The following is a 25,253-nucleotide window of genomic DNA, read 5'->3' as shown; positions in this document are numbered from 1 at the left end:
TTCTGCAATTTTAGAAAGTTGAGTTCCATGAAACACATGGTTATGGGCAAGGGCACACAGGGCACACCAATAAACCCACACATGGCTGATGATGTGCGTTTCTCAGCTGAATGCAGTGAGGTAAAATGGCCCAGCATCATTATGCAATGTAGTTACGACGAGAAACCTACGCTGCTTATATGTTTGGGAACAAGCTACCTTCCAAGGGTTTTGCTTGTCACTGTAAATATGCAGCGTATTTCAGCTTAATGTATCAGGGATCCCATACCATGTGAATCCCATATTGCCTTATGGAATGGAGTTTTATAGGCGTATTGGCGTTTCACCAGAAAATCATACACAATGGCGTAGCCTGTTGGATGTCAGCTTTTAAGTGCCCTAAGAGATTACAATAGCTGTGTATCCCATCATTGCCTGTAAGGCTGCATTTTATACCTATTTACACTCAAATGCGCTTTTCTAAAAACGCAAGGCAAAAACAACCCTTGCTCTAAAAAGGGCTGGGCAATTTGAGGCAGTTGCAACACAACTTGCATCCGATTACAAAATCAAAAAAATAACCCATGCCCAATAGAAAGCCTAAAACAATAGAAGGATTTTTTGATAACTGTAAAAATGTTTTTAGCTTTCATAACTGAGACTAAACACAAGCTGAAATTACAAAGGACACTGTATATCAGTCTTGTTTCTATACTTCCCCCAGCAATGCAGTTAGTGGGTGTGCTTGAACTTACAGCATGGCAATGCCCCAGTGTTTTCCTGCTCTCTCCCCAGCGGCCTGAAATCCAGAGAGACCAATGAGGGACACAGTAGGAGTGATGGTTAGTGGCCCAATATATTTAAGTAATGCTCCAGGGAGCCCAAGGAAGCCAATAACAACTTCAATCAGTGAAGACATAATGATAGCTCCTTGGATCTGTAACGGAAACATAAGAAATTGCATTAGTACCATCCAGGGGTTAAAAGATACCAAATGAATCTGTACAGAAAAATAATATTTGTTAGCCCCTAGGTGTTAGCATCACTCTCGTTCTCTATTATCCCTCTAATCTGTCTACTAACAAATTCTGCTCAAGGGGCTACACTAAGTGTGTATCCTCCATTAATTGCAACCCCGAAAGACAGGTCTGCCTAAGCATCAGGTTTTCCAACACTGCCCCAAACCTAGCAGTGCTCAGTGATAAAGTGGGCATTTTGTTCCTGTTCATCCCTTAATGTGGCTGGAGGATGGTTTATAAGGTTAGCTGTTAACTTGTTAGGAACTGTACCTCACGTATCCTTGGATACCAGATATGTTCTGTATGGAGCAGCTCGGTTCCATTGGTGATGGATAAATCTGAAAAAGACACAGAAACGTGACATGGTCACCAGGAGCTTTTAAACAAAAAGGGGCAATGGATTTAAAAAAAATAATGCAGCTGATAATAACCAATAGTCAAACACTATGATTTAAAGCACATTCCTTCTATATTTACATGAGTACAATTCATTGCCCCAATATTGTTTTTCACACAATATAACCCCTTCAAGCATCCAAAAAAAACCAGCAGTGAATGTATCTGTTGTGCAGTCTCTTTTTCTTCCTCCAGGGAAGACTTCATTTTATCACTTCTGCTGGCCTCAGTATCCATAGCTACAGCTTCTGGCTTTGCAGGTCCAACTATGTTGATGTTATTATGGCTTCCCTCTTTTTATGTTCAATATTTTATTCTATTACTCAACAGAGTCCATTTTATTTCCAATTCACTTTCTGTGTATCCTGGAGCAATGACATTGTGGGAGACAGGCTCTAACACATAACCGTAGTGGGACACCAAGGTTAGTACTCAGGTTCTTGCAGCTAAAGGAAATCAGTCTGACCCGGGTATATATACAGTGTATCACATAGACACTAGGCTGGATTAAGGATTTGGGCCCCCTTTATCCCAACTAGTAATCACATAGAAACTACATGTTCATGTAGCGTGCCATGTTCAATAAAACTAAAAAGGAGTCATGAACTCACAAATAAATTTTGCTTATTAAAGAAAATATAATCCTAACCAACTTTCCTCAGCTCCAAAATGTGCGCGCTAAAAAAACAGGCAGCCATACTCATTAAAGCTTTTACTGCTCGGAGCATGTACATTCTGGGAGAAAAATGCTCATACACAGGGGACCCCAAAGTGCCCATATGGTTTAGAAAGTTGGAGACCTGACAACCCAGAGGAAGCAAAAATAGGAACTTAGAAAATGAAACTGTCAGTATTTTTAAACCTAATTCATGAATTACAAACTGTAATTGCAAACCAGCTTTATTTTTAATAGTTCATTTGGATGAAAAGTTTTAAAAGCGAACTTCCCCTTTAAGATTTCAGGAACCTCTATTTTTAGGCTTTCGAAATAAATCCCTCAAATGCAGATATTGTTTCTAACACAATAGGGTTACTGGGTTTCCTCAAATCAGGTGATTAATCCCAGGATTCTCCAGGGCTGAGGTTATGTGCTTTGTTCCCACACCCCACAGGGGTAACAAAGGATTAGCCGCACAGGAACCAACAAGAGGAATAGCCCTGGGTGCCTTGTACCATGCATACACACTCGCACACACTGCACGGTCTCAGCAAAAGACATAATGAAGGTAGGAAATCTTTTGGTGAGTGAAACTGTACCTGTAGTATTACATTTCCACTTCTCAAGGGATAGAATGGCACGAGCCGGGGCTAGGAAGGCAAATGCACTTGCCTGGAACAAAGGTAACCTGAAATAGCAAGAGAGCAATGTCAGAGCAAGAAATACTGACAAGACATGTGAACTGGAAAGAAATATTTGTTCTTAAATAAAGCACACCTTCATTGAATTAGCCACTTACACGCTTGGCATAACTGGGATGATCTGTCCATCTGGCCTCAGGGACCAACTATAAAGTCATAACAGGGGCCTACGGTGACCTTCATTTACACAATGATGTTGCTCCTCACCTTACAGCTGCAATCCTCAACCAGTGGTTCGTGAGCAACTTGTTGCCCCCCAACCATTTGGATGTTGCTCCCAGTGGCCTCAAAGCAGGTGCTTATTTTTAAATTCCTGACTTGGAGGCAAGTTTTGGTTGTGTAAAAACCAGGTGTACTGCCAAACAGAGCCTTCTGTAGGCTGCCAGTCCCCATAGGAGCTACCAAATACCCAATCAGAGCCCTTATTTGGCACCCTCATGCACATTTTCATTGTTTGTGTTGCTCCCCAACTCTTTTTACATTTTTGTGTGGCTCACAGGTAAAAAAGGTTGGGGATCCCTGCCTTAGAGGCTACAGCAATGTTAATGAGCACACGTGGCAATCAGCCGCTCTGGCAAGTGGGTAATTCGTTACATTATGAGATGTTATAAAGAAAACAAACAACTGAGGGTCTGATAAGTAAACATTTCAAGTGGAAACGAGTGGGCTTAACGGAAGGAAACCTATTTCCAGCTCTATCCACACTTGCATATCTGGCAATGGCTGTAAGTGACCTCTCTGGTACAATGGCTTTGTATTGGCCGTTTCCTGTTAATAAATGTAACAACCGGATCCAGACTGAGTGTATCTGTCAGTTACTTTATAGGAGAATTATTTTAAAGTTAAAAAATAATAACAATTGTTCTGTCCTCTTTTAAACCCTTGTCTTATTAACTTTTTCCTTTCTGCTCTAAACCCCAAACTGAGCAAACACTCTTCTTCCATTCGACAGTTTCCAATTGAGGTAAATTCTAGTACCCTGTCCTGGCTTTTGTATTTTTTAAAAAGAGGCAAAGGCTCATTGGGGTGCAGAGGTGCCAGCGTTCCTTTCCAGGGAAAGTCTTCTTGCACTCCCGGGGCACTACAAGAGCACGTGCTGTGACAGTAAAGAAGCACCAATGGCTGCGGCTGCTCTAACCGACAGATTCTATAACAGCTATAAATACAAAAGTTTTCTCACCTGCACCCGAAAGTTGTCTGAAACAATGTAGTGATTCCTACACAGAAAAAAATGGTCCCAATGAGTTGGCTGGTGGCCCACTGGTCAAATCCAACACACATGGCTTCTGCCAGCAGGAACGGAACAGCTACTGTCCCACTGAAGCATGTCAGGTAGTGCTAGGAAGGAAAATGGCACAGAAGGTGTAAGTAACTGGCTTGTTCAAGTCCTTTCTGGGCACCCTGCACACACAGGAGGGAAGAGGTCCCTGCCCTGTAGATAACTTATAGGCACAAATGCAACAGTAATAGGAGAGCAATAAATGATGCCATTCACAGTGGATGGGTGTGACATTATTAAACACAATTAGCAAGCTGAAATGCTCTGGCATGACTGGGCTCCATAATACATTACATTTCAATGTATTCCCATCCCTTTTCATGGTGTCACTGTTTGATTAGTAACAAAACATGACATTCAGGTCCAAACTGGGATTCCAAATAGGCCCAGCCCAATAAATAGTGACTGTCTATGGCATTACAGCAGCCCTTCTGGCATTCCAGAGGATCCATAAATTGCCAGTCAATGACAAAATGGATTTTATGGATTGGGGAAATAACAGTATCCGTATGTGGCTTTTCTTGTTGGGTAAAACAAGAATTATGGATACTGACAAATATAATAACAGTTACTGCTGATTTAGCCACTAGATCGGTGATTTATTGCAGCTCCCATTCATATTAAAAGGGACATTATACAGAACAAAATTAATTTTGCTTAGGAGCCCTCACAAGAATTCTTCCTTTTAAGAGCAATTCTGCTTCGCTGGAATCGATGGCCAATATAACTAGCAGCACTAACAAGGAACAATATAGAAATGTCACCAATAATTAACAACTGACAACTCTCTAAATAAATGCAGACAAATAAGGCTCTGTGTGCCAACAGGTTTAACTGGATATTTACAAATACAGTTACGGTACAGTAAGTCACACAGGGTGGAGTGAACAGTTCAACAAATACAAATATCCCGCTGAACAAGACTCATTTGGGGAGATGTAATAATGGAGACTAAGTTTGCCCAGGAGCAGTAACCCATACCAGCCAATCAGCAGGTAGCATTTATATGATAACCAGTTTAAAAGCAAACACGGGTTAGTGCTTCTGGGCAAACTTAGGGGCAGATTTATCAAAATGTGAGTTTAGAGCTTAATGCATAAAAACTCACCCACGTTCTATTTATTCCTATGAGATTTTTAGAAACGTATTTATCAATGGGTGAAAATTAGAGTTCACCATTTGATAAATATGCTCCTAAAAATCCCATAGGAATAAATAGAACGTGGGTGAGTTTTTATGTATTAAGCTCTAAACTCACATGTTGATAAATCTGCCCCCAAGTGTCTTTTATTATATATAAGGGTTAATACACAAAAAACTGAACATAACTATTTTACTGAATAAGAAAGCGCAACTAATTACCACTAGTTTCCTTGTAACATGTTAACTACCAACTTAAATCCATCAAGGCTCTACAAAAGGCCAATGGGTGAGAGTTAGGAACACAAGACAGTTCTTGATCAAGGACTTTCCAAACTTATATACAGCCTGCATCTTTGTAAACATATATCCTTGCCTTTATGCCGATCATCTCCCCCCTGCACTGTGATCATAGTTCAATTTTGCTGTCCGCAAACAAAGATCCATTGTGTCAATGCCTTCCTCAAAATCAATAACAAACAAGTGGACCCACTACAGAACTAACAGAAAATGGCTTGGTACTTTGTCACCCACAGACACCCACTGGCTCACCGTTGTAGCTGCATGTAAAACCAGTGACTTGTCTTTGTTGATGGACAACAACTAGAGATCCATGGGTTGGAGATGAACAGGGCATGGCACACTTGGGTGAAAGATTTGGCATAACAGAATGCAATAACCATACCCCCCGCCCTTCTCTCTCCCAGGGGGAGACGATCACATGAAACAATATGGAGAGAAATGAAAGGAGAAGTTTATCCGTTTCGTTATTATGTATCTGTAGAATTCCATGTAAAACCAATACGTGGTTTTTAAACTAAAGGACAAACATATGCTGACACTGCCCAACAAAATAGCATGATTATTCCTAGTTTAGATTTTTCCTAAATGACACAAAAGTGTTTCTAGTTATTTTGACCAGACCTGGTGTTTCTGTGCTACAGGGAGATTAGTTATAAACCTAACACATATAGAACTCATTCAGTGACACAAATGCTATTAGTTCTACACAGTATATTATAGCAGTGAAAGTACAGGGGGAGTTAGCAGTATCCGGGCCACTTTGGGTAAATATATGAACACAGGGAGACTTGTTATATCTATATATAATGTATTTACTAATGTGCGAGGGCTGCTACAATACATTCATTGGCAGTTAAAATGAAATATGCAAAAACTATTGGCAACATTTATTAAAGTACTCAGGTAGGAGTGGCACAACGTTACAAGCTGGATGCCTTTTGGGCTCACAAAGAGCAGAACATACCTGTAATCCCAGAAAGATGCAGAGGTACCAGGGAGGGACGTCCTCCACCGTGTAGATCATATCAAGCCGCTGTCGATCTAGACTCCCAGTGCTGTCCAACGTTTCTGCCAATGAGCTCTGTGTGGGGTTGAGAAAGCACAGAAAGAGAAGGGATGATATAAAGTAACCACTATACACATTATATTGTCTTTAGCCTATAGCAGGGGAATTGGAAATGGTCACTGCTAGGGCATTTCTACAGCTGAAACACTAAGATTTTCTGTTCCTACAGTACAGTGAATCCTCAAATCTAGCTCCCGCTAATATAATCTTCTACACAAATAACAAAAGCAGTGGCGCTTGAACTAACTCAGGAACACAATAACTCCATTAATATTTCCTGGGTTTAAAATATGGCATGCCTGCTGGCAAAATGTCACATACAGAACCTTCATTTCTGTCTTTTTGTTCCAGAATTGTCCTTTGGCTGGCCTTTTAAAGTCAATCAATAAATGTGGCAGTTGCCCTTTAAATTAGCAGTATATCCTCTTGTTCAACATGAGTGCAAATAATAGGGCTTGTGCTGAACCTACTTTGTGCCCACTGTTTTATTCACAAAATACTCCATGGTTGTAATTTCTTGGGCTAAACAGGCTACAAACAGGGACATTGAAACAACTTCATTATTGGTCCCTGCGAGGCAGATAATTAGATTACCAGTGCACAGTGATTATAATCGATTACCTCAGACCCTGGGCCGGGGCTCCATTTAAAATATAATGCCCACTTGCCCAAAGTAGGGATTAAAATGAGCTGATCAGTCATTAAAGGGCACAATAAAACTGCTTCTCCCACCAGAGGTGTGGGCTAATAGAGCCCACACTACGGTTGGGGAAAACAATTGTTTTTTTTTTTTTAAAAACCTTACAGCTCCCGCCATTGCTATGCTGAATGTATTGGGAGGGAGCCCTGTGGCATAGGTGCCCTTTAGAAATAAAAAAAATACCCTAGATATGAATAGAAAATGACCCAACTCTGTGTTGCACTTACAATTACAGGTGTCACACTGTGTAACCAAAACAAATATGTGCCAGTGCATTAGATTCCTCTATATACAGAAGTATTGTGCTCAAAAAATGATGTGTTTTGTGCGCATTTATGAAGAAATTACCCCAAAACCCTACTTTTTAAAGATTATGATTTTTTTAGATCCAAGTGAAACCAGCACCATATATTATTCATGATTACATTATGCTCACAAGCCATATACTGCTCTTTAATAAACTTTTATGCCCCTCTGAACCCCGTAACTTGCATGATATCAGCATTTTATTGTACAATGGCCCTCGGGAATGTGCAATGGCGGAGAATAGCATGGCGTAGCAGCGTACTGCCTGACACAATGGGAGAAGCAATAATAGAACTTGTGGAATCAGTGCCGAAGTGCAAACTTTGCTGTAATACAGGAGAAGGTGGCAATCAATGGTATCGGAGCAAATTAGAAAAATAAACAGAAATAATCTGAAAGGTTAGACGGTGTGCCTATCTGTAAGCATAATGCAATCCAGGCTTTTGTTGGGGAACAGAAGGATTACATAAAGGGAAAGAAACCTTAGCATGCATTTTTTTTTTTTACAAACACTTAAGAACCTGAACATCTTATTTTAAGAGGCATTTTAGTTGCAACAAAGGAACGAAAGCCTCCGTTTTGCATGTGTGCAACATTCTAGCAGAGGATTCTGGGGGCTGGACCTACGCCCAGCTAAGCCCATGACCTTAAAATCAGTAACCTGATCAGAGTTTGTACAGTTCTATAAAAATATTTGCTTTTGCCAAAGGAATTGCATTCTTGCCAAATCACAAAAGTGCACTTGATTCTCACTCATTCTGAGCGGCCCACGAAGGCATGAAGTGACACGAACACATGAAGGGTGTAATTGTATAAGAGTGTGCCCTTACCTAGCCAGCAAAGCAAACGCTGGCTCCCAGCTGATGGACAAAAATACGTTCAACACTCTTTATTGCTCTCCGACTTCCAAATATACGGCCAACTGATTCCATAAACCCTTCATTATTACTTTACTTGAGACCCTCATTCTATGTTATCCCAAAACAAGCAGATTCTATGCAACCAACAAGAAGCTACAGATCTAAAGGAGAGGAAGCCAAAGACCTGATGTATGTGATCAGTCATACAACTTAAAGGGGAAGTTAACTTTTAGTATGTTATAAAAGGGTCAATCGGTCTTCATTTTTCATTTTGTTTAGCTTTTTTTTCTTTTTAATTATTTGTCTTCTGACTTCTACCAGACTTAAAATATGGCAACCAAAAAATTATTATTATTGTACTTTTGTATCTATTTATTCAGGCCCCCCCCTCCTATTCATATTCCAGTCTCTCTTTTAACCACTGCCCAGCTGCTAGGGCAATTTAGTTCCTAGCAACCAGAAAGGTGCTGAAATTCCAAACTGGAGAGTTGAACAAGCTAAATAATTCAAAACCACAAATAATACAAAATGAAGACCAACTGCAAACTGACAAACTGAATTTTAATTTTAAGATGAACATCCCCTTGTATCACCGATAGCATCAATTGCCTACATCTGAGCTACATCTCTAAAATCTATGCATGAAAGTACTTCCATCTTCCAAGTGTTCTGATGAAGGGATCCCTCTCCACTCCATACTAAATACTGTTGCTAGACTCCCTCATCATCATCATGAGATAAATGCCCAATAAAATATTGGTTTCTTCTGTAATCAAACCTGCAGGGAATGTTTTGCCTATTGTCTTATTAGAAGGATGCTAGGACAATTGGTGTTATCATGACTAGTCATGTAGCTGAGTCCTACTCTGGTCTGGGATATGTGCCACCTTTACCCTGTGCCAGTACCTTGCAATGCCATTGCATACTGTTAGAAAGAGAATGCTGATGTGCCAAAGAAAATGTGGCACAAAACAATGGTGAAACACCCATGTTATACTTATCTAGCACAGGCATGTCTCCATGTTTGCTATAATGATTAGTACGGAGTAACTTGCTGGCACTATATAGAACAGATAAATGATGATAAAGAAGAACCAGTAGCAATATTCAGTAGGTAGCTGCTCATATAGGAAATAAAATAATGCACCATGGCTCGTCCTTCCATCACTACAAGCAAACAAGAATGTTCCCAGATCCGTTAAAGCTCTAATCTCAGATAAGCCTACTGTGTGCAGGCATTCATGAGCATGTATAGTGTACCATTGCACAAACTGCCGTGTTCCCACCATCACTATAAGTGGAAAGGACAGAATTATAGTACATATATTCCCACAAAATGACTAATAACCTTATTTCTATAAGCTTCCCCCCCAATTTTGAGCTCATTCAAGCACAACGTAAGAGTTTAACATTGTTTTTCACAATTCCATTAACTATTTAGGGGGTTGAGCGCCTTCAAATTAACTTTAAGTATGTTAGAATAAACAATTATTGGCAACTTTTAAACTAGTCTTCAACTAGTCTTTATTATTTATAGTTTTTTAATTATCTTCCAATTATTTCCAGCTTTTAAACTGGGGTCACTGACCCTGGAAGCCAGGGCTACAATGTGAGGCTACAATTTTATTGTAATATTTTATCACTTATCTTTCTATTCAGGCCACTTCTATTCATAGCCCAATGTCTTACTCACACCACTGCTTGGTTGTCTAATGTAATCTGGATCCTAGCAACCATATAGCTGCCAAAATGCCAAACTGGAGAGTTGCTGGCAAAAAGCTATATGAATAAAAAAAACCTACGCACATAATAAAAAATGAAGACCAATGGCAAATTGTCTGAGAATATCACTTTCTCAATAACTTTTAGTATGGTGTAAATTTGAACAGCCCCTTTAATGACTCTGATACAGTTAACAGTGTTCTCTCTGACCAGAGAGGAAAATATACGGCATGCCAATACATGGCACTATTCCCGTGGGTTCCAGTGAAATGCTGGGAGATTTATTATTAAGCAAGAGTCTCTCTTCTAGAAACGCTAGTTCATTTATGAGGTCTGATGAGTTCTTCAGAAATACTCAGGAAAGTATAAAACTGAACATAATGTTGGGGGATGTACAGCTGGGCAGTCAGACTGGTCAACACATGAAATAAATTGTGCCTAATCCTGTGTCCCTCGTGCACTAACACTGCAAGTCTCTGTATGATGTAACTCCTGCTTCGCAATAGTAATACTTCCGCTCTGCAATGAAGTGAAACTGTCCAAGTGGGTAAAAATATGGGTTGCAGGTCTACCTGATTGTTTACAGCTTGCATCAGCTCAACAAAAGCAGTAGGGCTACATTATCCTAATTCTTAGTTAAAATACCAGTGTGTAATCTTTTGTGGCCCTTAGCACTACAACTTCTAGCATCTGCCAGATAGCCTTGGGAAGATGTAGTTACAGAGTCATAGCGCAGGCAATTAAAGGGGAGTAGATCAAAACCAGACACGTGGAGTTGTCTGGTCTGAAATTCAAAATAGCCCCTGGCATTTCAAGTACACAGAGGACCAAACAGCCCCTCACAGGCCTAATAAATAGTGACTGACTATGGTATCTTACAGCAGCCCCTCTGGCATTTGCCAGAACCCAGTCGGGTGCCTTGAGAATAGTAGCTATATGAAAACACATGTGAATGGTTATTATATGTTGGAAACCTTGACACCTTTTTATCCATTACCCCAAAGGTCTTGTAATCCATTGCAACCAACAGCAGGTAGATAACCCAAGGACTCCTGTATCCATAATGCAATAAGAGATACTAGTTGTGCAGTTCTATGGGCCTAGGCTGTTGTTTATCACTTTACAGAGGATAAGGCAATACTGGGAATTGGGACTTTTTTTTTTACTACATTAATCATCTCCGGAATGAGGCAGAGACAATCTATAGCTGTTTCCTCAAATATGCAAAATTAGATCTGTGTCCAAGATAAAAATATTTTGTTTTTGCATGTTTCCTTGTTTTGTTGTTGGTCAGCAATGAGAAATTCGTCCAAGTCTTGTGATAATACAGTCAGAGAAATTTTCCCTGCAGGGAAGGGCATGATCATCACATTGTTATATGAAGGTCTAAAGATTCATTTGCTGGAAAAGCACAATAAAAATGAAACAATGGAGACTGTGCAGCAGATCACTGATCACATTTTGGCACCACACACGCTCTTCTACATATACAAGGGGGCCTTTAAACTAAACAGGGATTCATCACTCCAATGATTTGGGCTTTCTGTGGACAAACAGCACCAGGCTGCAAGAAAACCAGTTCTGTCAGCTCTATGAAGCAGAAGAGATCAGATCACTCAGATGAACCTCTAATTCCAACGCTTGTTTCAGGCTTCTGAACATCGCTGTGCCTCAGGCAAACCTTGTTTGGTCTGGATCACTGGGTGCTTGAACACCTTAAAGTTTATCTCATAAGAAGTCAAAGCAGAAGTGGTGGGATTTTCTGAGGCAAGCACTCTTCACCAGTATGGCTAAGGGGATCGTTTTAAGGCTAATGGTACACATGTGTAGGAACACAGGAGAAGAATAAGCCAACCCAATTGGATCCATGCCCTGCTGTAAGTGTAAGGACAGGCACTGCTTTTCTATGCCGAAATCCACTATGTGTGCATTGTCAGTGCATTTACAGGACAGAGTCAATCCTCTTGGAATGGTTTATTCTCCCCGTTATTGTATTTACTTACCTGATACCCCAGGTGGTGTAGTTAGCAGAAAACTGCCCCAGCCTAGGGTTCTGCTCAGTGAGCATCATGGAGCGACCTTCTTCCTATCTCCTTTTTCTTCCTGCCAGGGCCTCATGCGCAGTGGATTGAAAAGCTGAGCTTAAACCAAAAAAGATGGCTTTTCTACTTTACTGAGCATTTGTCTGCCCTGGGAATTTGGGAATTTAAAAAAACTGGATCACTCTATGGTGCTCACTAAGAAGAACCCCTGGCCGGGGCAGTTTCCCACAATCAGGAGCACTGGCCCAGAATATCAGGTAAGTAAATACAATCATCGCACTGTTCCCTTTCTCTCTCTGAACGTGTGTGCGCTGACAGGCGCAGTATCAGCCAATCATGGCACACATGGTTCCACAATATAATTTACTAGGGGAATAATAGGAATTTGACTTTTCTGACAATGCTGCCCAAGGCTGCAGGCCGGATGCCCCTGCTCTCCTCTGCTTCAGAACGAGGCATCATGTAGCAACTCTAATTCAGGAGGCCCTATTGCACCATGAAAAACCAAAATGCCCAATTAATTGTGCCACCCCTAGATAGGTGCGATCACCCCTGATGATAGCGCTGTGAGTGGGAGATACTACATACACAACTAGTTACAGTGTACAGTGTTTTAAAAGACAAGCATAAACAAGGGAGAAGTTAGTATAAATGAAACTTATGACATGAATGAAATGCAGTACTAGGAATGTCAATAGACAGTTGAATAGCAAAGCCATCCTACCTTCTTCTGGCAATATCAGACAAATCGGCGTATCAGGTACTGATCTCCTTACATTTACACATTATATAACTGTGACGCCAGCAGAACTGTACATACCTTGTAATATTAGCCTTATGCTTATTTATAAAGAATTAAACAAACATGAATTATAATGTTGTACAAAGGGCACAAATCCAGTCTTGGTGCTGAGTTGCAGGCTCACTGTGAGAATACCCAACCCATAATCTGCTCCTTCTGAACCTTAAAGTGCAAATGTAGGGATATTATCTGAGAACAGCACGTTCCTGCCCAACAGAGCTTACAGAATTTTTGATATTTTTCCATTCCTGCCCAGGAGCACAGCCTGATGAGGAGCACTGTGCCATGTAATATACACACCTTCTCTGCAATGCCACTCTCAGTGGTATAAATAGCCATTAGCTCTGTATCTTCAGTGTCCTGATCTCCACTGGAAGCAGCTCCTCCATTTATCACTGCCTGAAAAACAAAAGCACAATCAGTTGGGTTCATTTGCTGTGTATCTATTTCTATTTTTTCATACTGCCAAGCATTGCCATGGGCACTGGCTGCCTCCCACCCAGGGGTAGTCCATGACATTTAGCACTGGATAAAAAGCACATTCTGCTCTTTTATTTTCACAATGACACAGTAGGGTCTGTACATTATATCAGAAAGTCCTGTGCATGATTCCCTATGAAAGCTCTTCAGGAAAGGCAGTCCGGGAATATTGGTATCCCAAACTTTCTGAAGCACAGAATTCCTACTTAATAAAGTTCTTACAGCTTGTAGTCCGGGATCCCATAAAACTATACATTACTATTCCCTTATTGTGAGTGCAAATACAAAGTATATTCAGTACAAGCTCTACCCATTTAAAACTATACCCCCCAAACAATGTAGGTCTCAAATTTATTGCATAAACAAGCTCATATGTAAAACCCAGGCACACATACATGATAGGCACCAAGGCAAACATACATGTTAGGCCAGATCAGCCAATGAATGGACAGAGTTCTGCCTTTTGCTCCCACACTACTTCCTGTTACAGTTAGAGCTGCATTATTTCCTGTCAGCTGATCTCTGAGGGGACACACAGCCCATCACTAAATGGCGGCTCAAGGGAAAGGATGGAAAAGGGCAATATTTACTGATATATATTCCATTTTGATGAGATTCTTTAATAGGTCACTTAACATAATAGAAAATATCTGTTGGTTAAGTATTCATTCTGGGAATATAGTTTTCTTTAAAGTTGTGTTGAACAATAAGTATACAGGTATGGGACCTGTTATCCAGAATGCTCGGAACCTGAGGGTCTTTCTGTAATTTGGATCTAATCTGGCTGCTAAAAAAACATTTAAACATTAAATAAACCCAATAGTATTGGTTTGCTTCCAAATAGGATTAAGTATATCTTAGCTGGGATCAAGCACAAGGTACTGTCTTATTATTATAATGGATCCCATAACTGTACCCTGTTTTCACCTTACTGTGTTTGTTCCTAAAAACTATTTAAACACAGATAACCTTGTCCCAACAACCACCTAGAAGCCCACAGGGTGTGGCATAACCCCACAGTGCCATATGGGCAGACAAGCACATTCCACAACAGGGACAACAGCCAACATTTTATTATAATGAGAGCTGCCAGAATAGGTATTTCCTATGTACTAAACACAGATTTGTTGGAAAATGTATGATTGTGGTGATCCCTCAATACAAAATCATGTCCGGCAAACATGGAACAGAGAAGAAAAGTGGGAATTTGGAAATGTTTTGTAGGTTAATAACCTTGGCAAATACAAGAAAGTTTAGAGAGAGCAAAACAAGCTTTCCTTATCGGCTGGTAAAGTCGGCATGTCAGATTCTGCTTTGCTCAAGTATCCTTTGTGGACCAAAGGTGTTCAGGGGGAGATAAGTGGCACTGGCTTAATCTATGCCGACACTGTCATAAGATCTCAGCGTCACCAGCGATGTCACACTCTCTTCCCATTGCTCGTGCTGACTTAATGGCATGACTCAGCAGCTTAGCCAGTCGCTCTCTGTAACCCTTTCCCGTATATAAGAGAGAAATGTTCATATGAACATTAAAAATAAACGTAGCATAAAAGGAGTTATAAACCTGATACAAAATACAACTGTAAGCATTTCTAAGCCAACAAAAAATAAAAAGGGAAAAGGAAATCATTATTTATAATGTTATAAAGGTGACATGTTATGTTGTAAAGGTGACCTAACCCTTTATTAGTTCAGTTTCATTTCTAACGGCCTAATTAGTCGTTACATTTTTAAACCTGCCGTGGAGGTATTTCTTCTGCCTGGCTTAGTTTTCTTATGAGCTATGATACAAACGATGGGTTCCAGACATTTCCCTATGCACAATGGCAGTAAATCTTTGTTTATTTTTGCTCCTCAGGCACAACTAGCAGCATGTATTTTCTGATATGAGTTCCTCTAATCTCCAGTGCGTACAAATAGGAGTAGTAGATGGGGGGGGGGGGGGGGGTGAGTGGGGTGTAATTTTCTGCTTATATGGAGACTAATGCTCCTTTAATGAACAGCAAGGAAGAGGTTTCTATAGCAACCTGACATTCGGATAAAAGAAATAAATCTAGGACATGCTGCAGATAATTAACACTATTAAAAGAAAAGAGGAAGCGGTGAAATAAAATCTCCTTCCATCACTGTTACTGCGTTTAATACAGATTGCCTTTAAAGTGGTGGTTCAAAAAACCACTGTTGACTCGGTCAAGTGATGGAAAACTGCACAGTCAATTGACTAAACGTTCCAGTGGAATAGGAAGGGCATGAGAATGGTAACCATACGGCCTATAATGTAATTATGCCAAGAATGCACTTCTTATTGGGTTGATTCCGTTATAGGGTTGCCCCCTGTCCGGTTTTGACCCAGACAGCCAGGGCTTTGGAAGGGCTGTACAGGTCAAAACTGTCTGACGGTTTTCCAAATTAGGAAAACTGGGCACGTCTCTCTAAAGCTGGCCATACACGTGGCGATCTGACGATGTTTCGTGCGACCATCAGTCGCACGAAACATCGTCAGATCCACCACACACCATTCAGGGCTGAATCGGCAGGTAAGGAGGTAGAAACAATAGGATTTCTACCTCCTTCTGCCGATTCAGCGCTGAAGGGAGATTTTGGTCAGGCGCCTTCTATGGGCCTGATCAAAATTTTCAAACTGGTCCGATCTGCGAGTCGCCCGATATCAGCAGCTTCCTGCGATATCGGTCGACTCGCCGACATACCATACACGCACCGAATATCGTACGAGATATTATCGGTGCGTGTATGGCCACCTTTAGACTGACATGGTGATTGGACAATCAATCATTTGCCACATCATAGCCCTACCCCATGACATCACTGTACCCTCCCTGTGATGTCGCTAATCCCACATCCAACCCCCACTTTGACAGCACTGCCAGCGTTAGCAGTGGGGAAGGAAAGGTGGCAACCCTATTCAATTACCATTATTAAATTGGTAGTTCACCTTTTTTTATGGTTTTCAATTTATTTAGCTTTTTGTTCACAGCTCTCCAGTTTGGTAGTTCAGCAGCTATCTGGTTGCTAGGTCTTATTTACCCCAGCAACCAGAGAGACAGCAATATAAATAGGAGAGGGCCTGCAAAGGAAGATAAGTAATAAAAAGTAACTATAACAAGAAAATTGTAGCCTCACAGAGCAATAGTTTTTGACTGCTGGGGTCAGTGAACCCCATTTGAAAGCTGGAAAGAGTCATAAGAAGAAGGCAAAAAATTCAAAACTATAAAAAATAAATAATGAAAACCAACTGCAAAGTTACTAGGAATAGGGTATTCTAAGACATTCTAAGTTAACTTAAAGGGACCCGCACCTTTATTGTACATTTCTATGCCATTGATAATGAAGTACTTTGACTCCCTTTACAGACATCAATGAAAGTCAATCAGTGCCCAAGTCTGTGCAAGAGGTAACAGTGAGCGGCACCTCTGATTGGGTATCAGGTAAGATAACCAGCTTGGTTATTATATTAATGGCATAGAATGGGCTGCATTGTTCAGCGGCTTCACTGGTCTCTCGCACACTGATCTTTGCCCCAGGTGTGAGAATTCCAGGAGCTCTGACACACAGGAATTGTGCAACTCACTAAATAAATATAAACTATATGCTGCTAATGACCCTTAAATATATTATTGAACTAGGACTTTGAAGGACTAACATTTAAATATGACAGATTGTAAAATACACACCTTCCAAGAAATGAGGACTTGTTAAAAAGTGATTTATCATACTATTATTGCAAAAGCCGTAATGAATCTTTCACCGCGTCCTGATGCCCAAGGAGATTATAGGACAACTTCTCTGAACAATCCTTCTGTTGTCCTCCACTGGCAACTTTCTGGGCTAATTGTGCTACAGTGCACTAGTCCAGTTGCCCTTAGCAAACAAACAGCTATTGGTATTGTTCAGACTATAACATGTAAACAAATGAAGGCTAATATCTAATTGGTTGTTAAGGGCAATTTAGCACCTATGTAAAGGTGGCCATACACATTGCGATATGCTCGTTCAGATCTTCTCCCAATATGCCACCTAAGGTGGACGCTATGGGGCTAATTCGATCGTTTGGCCCCAGGGCCAAGTTAAAACAATGGGCATAAGCACCATGGGGCTGAAGACTAAATTGACGACCTGATGTGGTCCCCTACCCGATGGTAAAATCAAATCTGCCGATTGAGATCTGGCCAGGATTGAGATGTTGGTTGGGTAGGCCTGCGGGGGTGCCCATACATGGGCAGATAAGCTGCTAAATCGGCATGAACGACCCAAATTGGCAGCTGAAATCTGCCTGTGTATGGGCACCTTTAGTAGATCAGCCCCACTGTAGGAGAGAGATCATGACAATGCAAACACTAAAGAAACATATAACCAGAAATAATCTATGACAGTCTGTCTCTCATTCTTCACGCCTCACGCAAAGGATTTTATATGCCTTGCCATAAAGCAGCCTCTGTTTTCACAGGTTATAACAACAGCTAATGCAGCTTATAAAAGAGACAAATGTCCTTCTTATAAGAGTACGTGCCATGTCTATGACATACTGACTGGGTGTGAACTGGAAACTCTTTAAAAAAACTCATTTTAATGGCCAGTCCAGTGAGCCCTTCCAGACATTACTAACAGAAAATATCTACTGCTCAATGTGTCTTCCTATAGTTTTAAAAGGAATGTAGGGCAACCTAAGAAAATATAAATTTCCCTCTTAAAAACCCTTATTCAGAGTTTTCAGGCAAAGAACCTTTTCCATTCACTTCAATGACAGGAGGCAGAGGGGATGTGTCTGGCAGAAACAATGCTATTGTGTCTGTGCCATTAGCCGAAGCCTGGAAACCAACCATTTTCCACTGGAATGACTCTGTGTTCCTTTCTGAATGCATTGACGCCCCACCTTTATAGAAAGCCCTACTCAACTAGTCTCCAGCTCTTCCATAATGTCATGTATTTATAAAAGGCCAACATGCTGCACAGAGCTGTACAATAAGTGGGTGTATACATAAGAAAACATACAAAAACAACCAATAACCAATTGCAAAGGTAGAGAGGGCACTGCCAAAGGAACTTCCCTTCCCATCTACTTCCAGGGCTCAACTACCAAACCTTATTATAACCGGAATGTCAAGCACTGACATTCCCATAAGTTTAAATACAAAATCCTCTCTTTGTTCCCATTGTCCTGGATATGTGTTGGTTATGAGAAAAAGTTGATCATGTTAAAGCATGTCTTTGCGGCTGCTAAATGACCCAGCTTTTGTTGGATAAGTCATACTACTTAGCCAGCCACTCCTTTTCATTCAGGTCCAATTAAGTCCTTGTTCCCATGAGCTTTTCCCTTCTGAAATGTAATTATTTTCTGCTACTTCGTCTTCAGTGAACATCAACAAAAGGGGTTATGTGATAAAAGGTGCTAAGTTTGTTACAGGTCTAGCCATCTATGCAGCCAATTGGCAAGTAGCATTTACTGGTCATCTGTTTAAAAGCTATCATTAGTCGGTATGCCTTAATGTACTCGGGCAAACATTTGTGCCTTTTATTACACATGGGGGATAGTGTTGTCATATGAATGCTCATGTAAAGCAAGACAGGGTTCTACAAAACTCTAACAACCCCTAGAACCCATTTGTCCCCTCCCTGTGCTAAAGTTGACCATATGTAGCCTGGTACCATTGGGTAATATACCTAAAAAATATGAATGAAACCGGTCCAGGGAAGAAAGTGGACAAGATTGCAGAAAGACAAAAAAACAACATGGTGGGGGGATCCTTTTTTTTTATATTTGTCCTCAGCCTATCCAAAGTTTTCCCTGCTTCCCCAAGCCTGACATCTACTTCAGGAAGAGAAGCTGACGATGGATCAGGAACGGCATCTGCACGGAAGTAGGGGGTCAATATGTAGCAGTACGTTTCTCACTAAAGAGCTTATTAAAGTCACAGTGATACATTCCTGATAAATGAGGAAAGTGTCACTATCACTTGAAACATTTTACTGGTAGCGATTCACATGGACACCAATGAAAAGGTCATTTTGAGCCCTTGGTCCCAGTGACGGAGGAGATCACTAATGGCCCCTTATCCTGAGCATTTGTTGTTTTCATTGGCTACAGGGTCAAGCTAAGAGCCTAACAGAAAGGGCACTTGCACATAAGATCACTGTAGTGAAAATGTCATTTATAAATGCCTATATATGCCAGCCCATTTAATAAGAAAGAAACCTGAGCACTTAAAACCAACCTACTAATGTTGGCAGAGGCTTTAGGTACCTGTATTATATGGATTTATTTAGTGTGTGTGGAAATATTGACCTTTAAAGGCTTATACAATAGCATTAACAATAACAGGATTGAGAGTGAGATTAATTATTAGGAAACTGATCCAGCACAGGGGGTGGGAATAATATTTTTACATTTTAAAATTTAACAAAAAAACAACATGTACTAGAAATGTTCAGTGCAATCTCTTTTTATCTGCTTTAAGACAGGATTTCCATGTCATTTCAGTGCAAGTTATTCTGCTTATTACTCACTTCCGCACAAGCCGCACTGCATTATTTACGGCACATATATTCATTATTCTTGTTTCCCAAATGAACTACGTTTATTGTTTAGACAACAGAACATCTGCAAAACCCAAACAAAAACATATTGCTTTCTTTTTTATTTCAAAGAAAATTCCCCAGTGATTCCTACATTTGCTTCCCCGTTGTTTATTCGGTTTGTGATGCCACCGGTACAACCCTGTTGCCTACAAACACTGGCTTTTAGATGTTGTTTATAGAAAAAAGTTTAGACACTTACTGGCAGGGTAAAAAAAGCTGTATGCTTGGATTCCTCCTCATACTTCCCATCTGTTGAGTTTGTGGATTCCATTGCCTTGGATGAGGGGTTCCGACCAATGCCCATCTCTGGTGCTGGGGTCACTACTCAACACGCCTTGGCTGAGCCTGGCAATGCCACACCGCTGCTTCTTGTGCTTGGGAAACCCACCCTCAGAGCTCAGAATGAGGACTGCCTTGGGCTGTGCATCCAGACTGGAGAGTTCTATAGGGCCACTCCACAGATCTGCCTTAAGAGATGGATGGGGGTGGAGACAGAAAAAAAAAATCTAATTAACACAAAATTCAAAAAAAAAAGATGCTATCTGAAAAGCAAGAATGAACACAATGCAGTATAAATTCCAGTGCCTGAGGGAATTCTTCTGAAGAACTTAATAGATAACCAAACTTGTCTGCAGGAGGTCCCACCAGGGATTCCCTACCTTAATCTGTACTTTTTTTTAAAGGGAACAATCATTCAACTTCTCCTTTGTACTTTTTAAATGACTGATAACCCAAAGACTGATGACATAAGGATGTGTGACTGGTTGACTGGAACTGCCTAGGCTATACAGCAATCACCCATGTGTGGCTAAATTGTGCAATATCTAACTTTGCTGCTTGGATATTCTGGGTGTTAGCGTGTTACCATCATTAGCATTCTTCTGCGCACACGTAAAATGCTTTTGTGCTCACCTACTGCAAATATTTAATTTTTTTTACTGTTAAAATCAACACACAACAGAGAAAATACATAGCTAAAGCCAATTATAGCACAGATGACACAGCACTGCCCTGTCTGGCCTTTCAGTCACTGGGTCTGACATCATATGAAGTACTCCCTGTGCCTCGCCTGGGCAGGTCTAGGATGTGCTCCCTATGAACCCTTTCCCTCTTCAGCTAAATAATATTGATAGCACTTTCACCCGCTCCCTAAGACTCAAGCTACCATGATGCCACCAGCTATGAGACATGGCGATATCACAGAAATGCCAGAAAGTGAGTCATCCCGGCTTGGTAGATAGTGTTAGTGCATATGACATATGCTGACTTGGCACCCTTCCTTCCTGTATGTACGTACATTGCCAAGACTGGAATCCGTCCTGTTACTGCGCACACAGGGACAGATTTTGCCCCAGTTATGCTGAAGAGTGCACATTCAGGCTGGAATCTGCCCGATGTGTAGTGACAATCAGATTCCATTCCTGCCAATACACACACAGGGCCTGATTCTCTAATGGCAGAGAAACTGCAACGTGTGCCATTAGCCTAATAGTGCATGCTGGTACCCATTAACTTCTGCATTGAGCTAGCAACCAACGTAATTAAAGCAAATGTAGCTCACACAGCTTAGGCACAGCCTCAAATCCCTTTGTAAAGGAGGTTAGGGAATGTGTGAATCTAGACTACGCCACAGCTTAATACTAAGATACAAATAAGCTCCTTGAGATGGATAACAGATCCAATTCCTAAGTGCATGAAGGCGCAACTGTATAACTGCATACTCTCATAATATTAGCGTGACCCTTTAGGTGCACCCTCCAGCATGGTAACGTTTCTACTTTCTCTGCCTTGCCTAAAAAACAAGATTTTGCCATCATAGTTCTAAAGCTTTGTTTTCTCCTTGTTCATCTTTAAAGTGACGTATGCTGTAGAGAGTGCTATTCTGTGACCCTTTTTATTTGGTTTTCATTTCTTATTATTTGTGGTTTTTGAATTATTTAGCTTTTTGTTCAACAGCTCTCCAGTATGGAATTTTAGTAGCTTTCTGGTTGCTTGGGGTCAAATTTCCCTAGCAACCATGCAGTTTGCATACATTCAAGGCAACAAAATGAGAAGCCGTGCAAGTGGGTGCTTTGACAAGCCCAAATACCCCTTATAAAGTGTCCTGTTTGGAGATATAACACTTAACAAGAGAGGAGTGTGTAGGAATCTCTGAGTTTGTACAGGTATGGGACCTGTTATCCAGAATGATCGGGACCTGGGGTTTTCCGGATAAGGGATTGTTTCGTAATTTGGATCTCTAGAACTTAAATTTGTTAAAAATCATTTAAATATTGAATAATCCCAATAGGATTGTTTTGCCTCCAATAAGAATTCATTATATCTTAGTTGGGATCAAGTACAAGGTACTGTTTTATTATTACAGAGAAAAAGGAAATCTTTAGAAATTATTTGCTTATAATGGAATCTATGGAAGATGGCCTTTCCGTAATTCAGAACTTTCTGGATAACGGGTTTCCGGATAATGGATCCTATACCTGTATAATGAGTGATAAGCGAAGGGATAAGCTCCCCCTTTGCCCAAAACTTTGAATCTTCAGTAAATTGAATTAAAACATATTGAGACACTCCACATACACATACACAAACACAGACAAAATACAATTTAATGAAGTTATGGGTTTTGGAAAAGAAATAGTCAGAGGCAAATCCCATGGCATAGGAGAGGAGAAGCACATAAATGCCTCACAAACCCAAGCTCAAATATAAAAATGTTATGCTCGTGATTGGAATCGTTTATCAACAGCATTAATAACATACTAAACTAAAGATTGCATCAGTATTAGATGTGACATAAAAGCGATACAGAGAACATGAAAGGGCGGGGGGAAGAGAACAGCAGCAGGGGTAGGTGCCCAAGCAAATCAGTAGCAAGAGTGGCACAGGCACCCAAGCTAATCAGTAGCAAGAGTGGCACAGGCACCCAAGCTAACCAGTAGCAAGAGTGGCACAGGCACCCAAGCTAACCAGTAGCAAGAGTGGCACAGGCACCCAAGCTAACCAGTAGCAAGAGTGGCACAGGCACCCAAGCTAACCAGTAGCAAGAGTGGCACAGGCACCCAAGCTAATCAGTAGCAAGAGTGGCACAGGCACCCAAGCTAACCAGTAGCAAGAGTGGCACAGGCACCCAAGCTAACCAGTAGCAAGAGTGGCACAGGCACACAAGCTAATCAGTAGCACAGGCTCCAATGGGCATTACCCAATTTTCTAAAGCAGGGATTTGTGCCACCAGTCTACCCTCACCTTACAATATACTAAAGCATGAGTTCTCTTACCTAAGTAGCTATTGGCCTATTTCCATTTGATTGATTTGCTCATAGTGTAATTACATACAATTGCCAAGTAGAGTGAACTTTGTGATAGGAAATTGTATTGAATCTGCTAAAGCTTAAACAGGATTATTCCTGCTGTGAGAATGAATGGGTATATTTAGAAGATACACTAGAGTGATAACGTGGAATGATTCCTGACTGGGTAAGGAAGTGAAAGAAAAATCACGAGTTCAGAAAGGGACAACCAGACGGCTTCCTATAAATTATACCAATGTGTCAGTATCACTTTAAAGGAACAGTAACACCAAAAAATGAAAGTGTATAAAAGTAATTACAGTATAATGTGCTGCTGCCCTGCACTGGTACAACTGGTGTGTGTGCTTAGAAACAATACTATAGTTTATATAAACAAAGCTTCTGTGTAGCCATGGGGGGCAGCCATTCAAAAGAGAAAAGACATAGGTTACTTAGCAGATAACAGATAAAACACCATTATATTCTACAGGATTTATCTGTTATCTGCTATGTAACCTGTGCCTTTTCTCTTTTTTTTTCAGCTTGGACGGCTGCCCCCATGGCTACACAGCAGCTTATTTATATAAACTATAGTAGTGTTTCTCTAGCAAACACACACATTTTACCACTGCAGTGCAACAGTACATTATATTGATAAACTGATCTGTTTGTTTCAGAAATGCTATCATTGGGTTAATAAACAAGCTAGCTTCTGTGTAGCCATGGGGCAGTTACAACAGGGCTAAATGGCACAGGAAATATACCAGGTAACAGATAAACTCTGAAGTACAACATTATATTCTATAGTGCTTATCTGTTATCTGCTATGTACCTGAGCCTTTTCCCCTTTGACTGGCTGTCCCTGTGGCTACACAGTAGCTTGTTTATACAAACTATAGTAGTCTTTCTGAAGCAAATATACCAGTTGTACCAGTCCAAGACAACACTACATTCCATTTTCATTACTTTGAAACATTTTCATGTTTTGGTGTTACTGTTCCTTTAGGATTATTTCCAAATAAGTGAATTATTGGTCCAAAACTGCATCTAGAGGTGGCAAATATGATCCTGTTGTACAAAGGGTATAGAATCGTAGTAGAAAACCTCCTTTTATATCAACAAGAGGGTTTCTTTTTTTCAGCAACAGCATCACAAGCAGCTCGGCCAAACCCAGGCTCATCCACCAGACTGCCAGATGGTAAAGCCCAATTTAGCAGTAGTTCAGAGTCCAATGGCAATGTTTGCTCTGTTTGCTCAGCATTTCTAATTGTAAGACAGCAACAATGCACCCGTGGCTGATACATTTTACTGGGTGCCCTCATTGTACCGTTCCTTATCTACGGTAGCCCTAATCATAGCCCATGTGCGCTTATCCACAGGCCAACAATCTGCTTTGCGTGGCATTAGCCTTAATGCTTTTGAGTAGAGCTGGGCGGTATGACCAAAAATTTATATCATGGTATTTTTCAAAATTATATCGGTATCACGGTATTTGACGGTATATAAATAAAAAATAAATAATAAATATTGGTGGCCCCCAACAACAACCCCAACAACCCCAGCCCCCCCCCCAACAACCCCAACACCAACCCCAGCCCCCCCAACCCCAGCCACAACCCCCCCAACCCCAGCCACAACCCCCCCAGCCAGCCCCCCCAACCCCAGCCACAACCCCCCAGCCAGCCCCCCCAACCCCAGCCACAACCCCCCCCAACCACAACCCCCCCAACCCCAGCCACAACCCCCCAGCAGAACTTACCCAACTTGTGGTTCCTCCTAGCGACGTCGCGTGCGCGCCGACGTCACATGCGCGCCGACGTCACGTACGCACGGGCGCAACCCGGATGTGATTGGAGAAAAACAGCAGGAGGCGCGCATACCGGTATAGCGGTATGTTTAAAACTCATACCGTTTTTTTT

General features: G+C 41.1%; 1 protein-coding gene across 4 annotated transcripts in view; it reads right to left on the bottom strand.

The window, feature by feature from the left end:
- Positions 1-25,253, bottom strand: part of slc23a2 (solute carrier family 23 (ascorbic acid transporter), member 2) — a 66,689-nt gene that overhangs the window by 12,922 nt on the left and 28,514 nt on the right. For 3 of the 4 annotated variants that reach the window (NM_001126689.1, XM_012966056.3, XM_012966055.3), the window contains 7 exon segments: positions 735-916; positions 1,269-1,336; positions 2,652-2,740; positions 3,934-4,091; positions 6,440-6,556; positions 13,274-13,372; positions 20,247-20,514. In NM_001126689.1, the coding sequence (NP_001120161.1) occupies positions 735-916; positions 1,269-1,336; positions 2,652-2,740; positions 3,934-4,091; positions 6,440-6,556; positions 13,274-13,372; positions 20,247-20,351 (818 nt within the window). In that variant the 5' untranslated portion in view covers positions 20,352-20,514. 4 annotated transcript variants of the gene reach the window in all.

The sequence above is a fragment of the Xenopus tropicalis genome, chromosome 3 (genome assembly GCF_000004195.4).
Source record: "Xenopus tropicalis strain Nigerian chromosome 3, UCB_Xtro_10.0, whole genome shotgun sequence".
Taxonomy (NCBI): domain Eukaryota; kingdom Metazoa; phylum Chordata; class Amphibia; order Anura; family Pipidae; genus Xenopus; species Xenopus tropicalis.
This window is presented reverse-complemented; position numbering and strand designations above follow the sequence as displayed.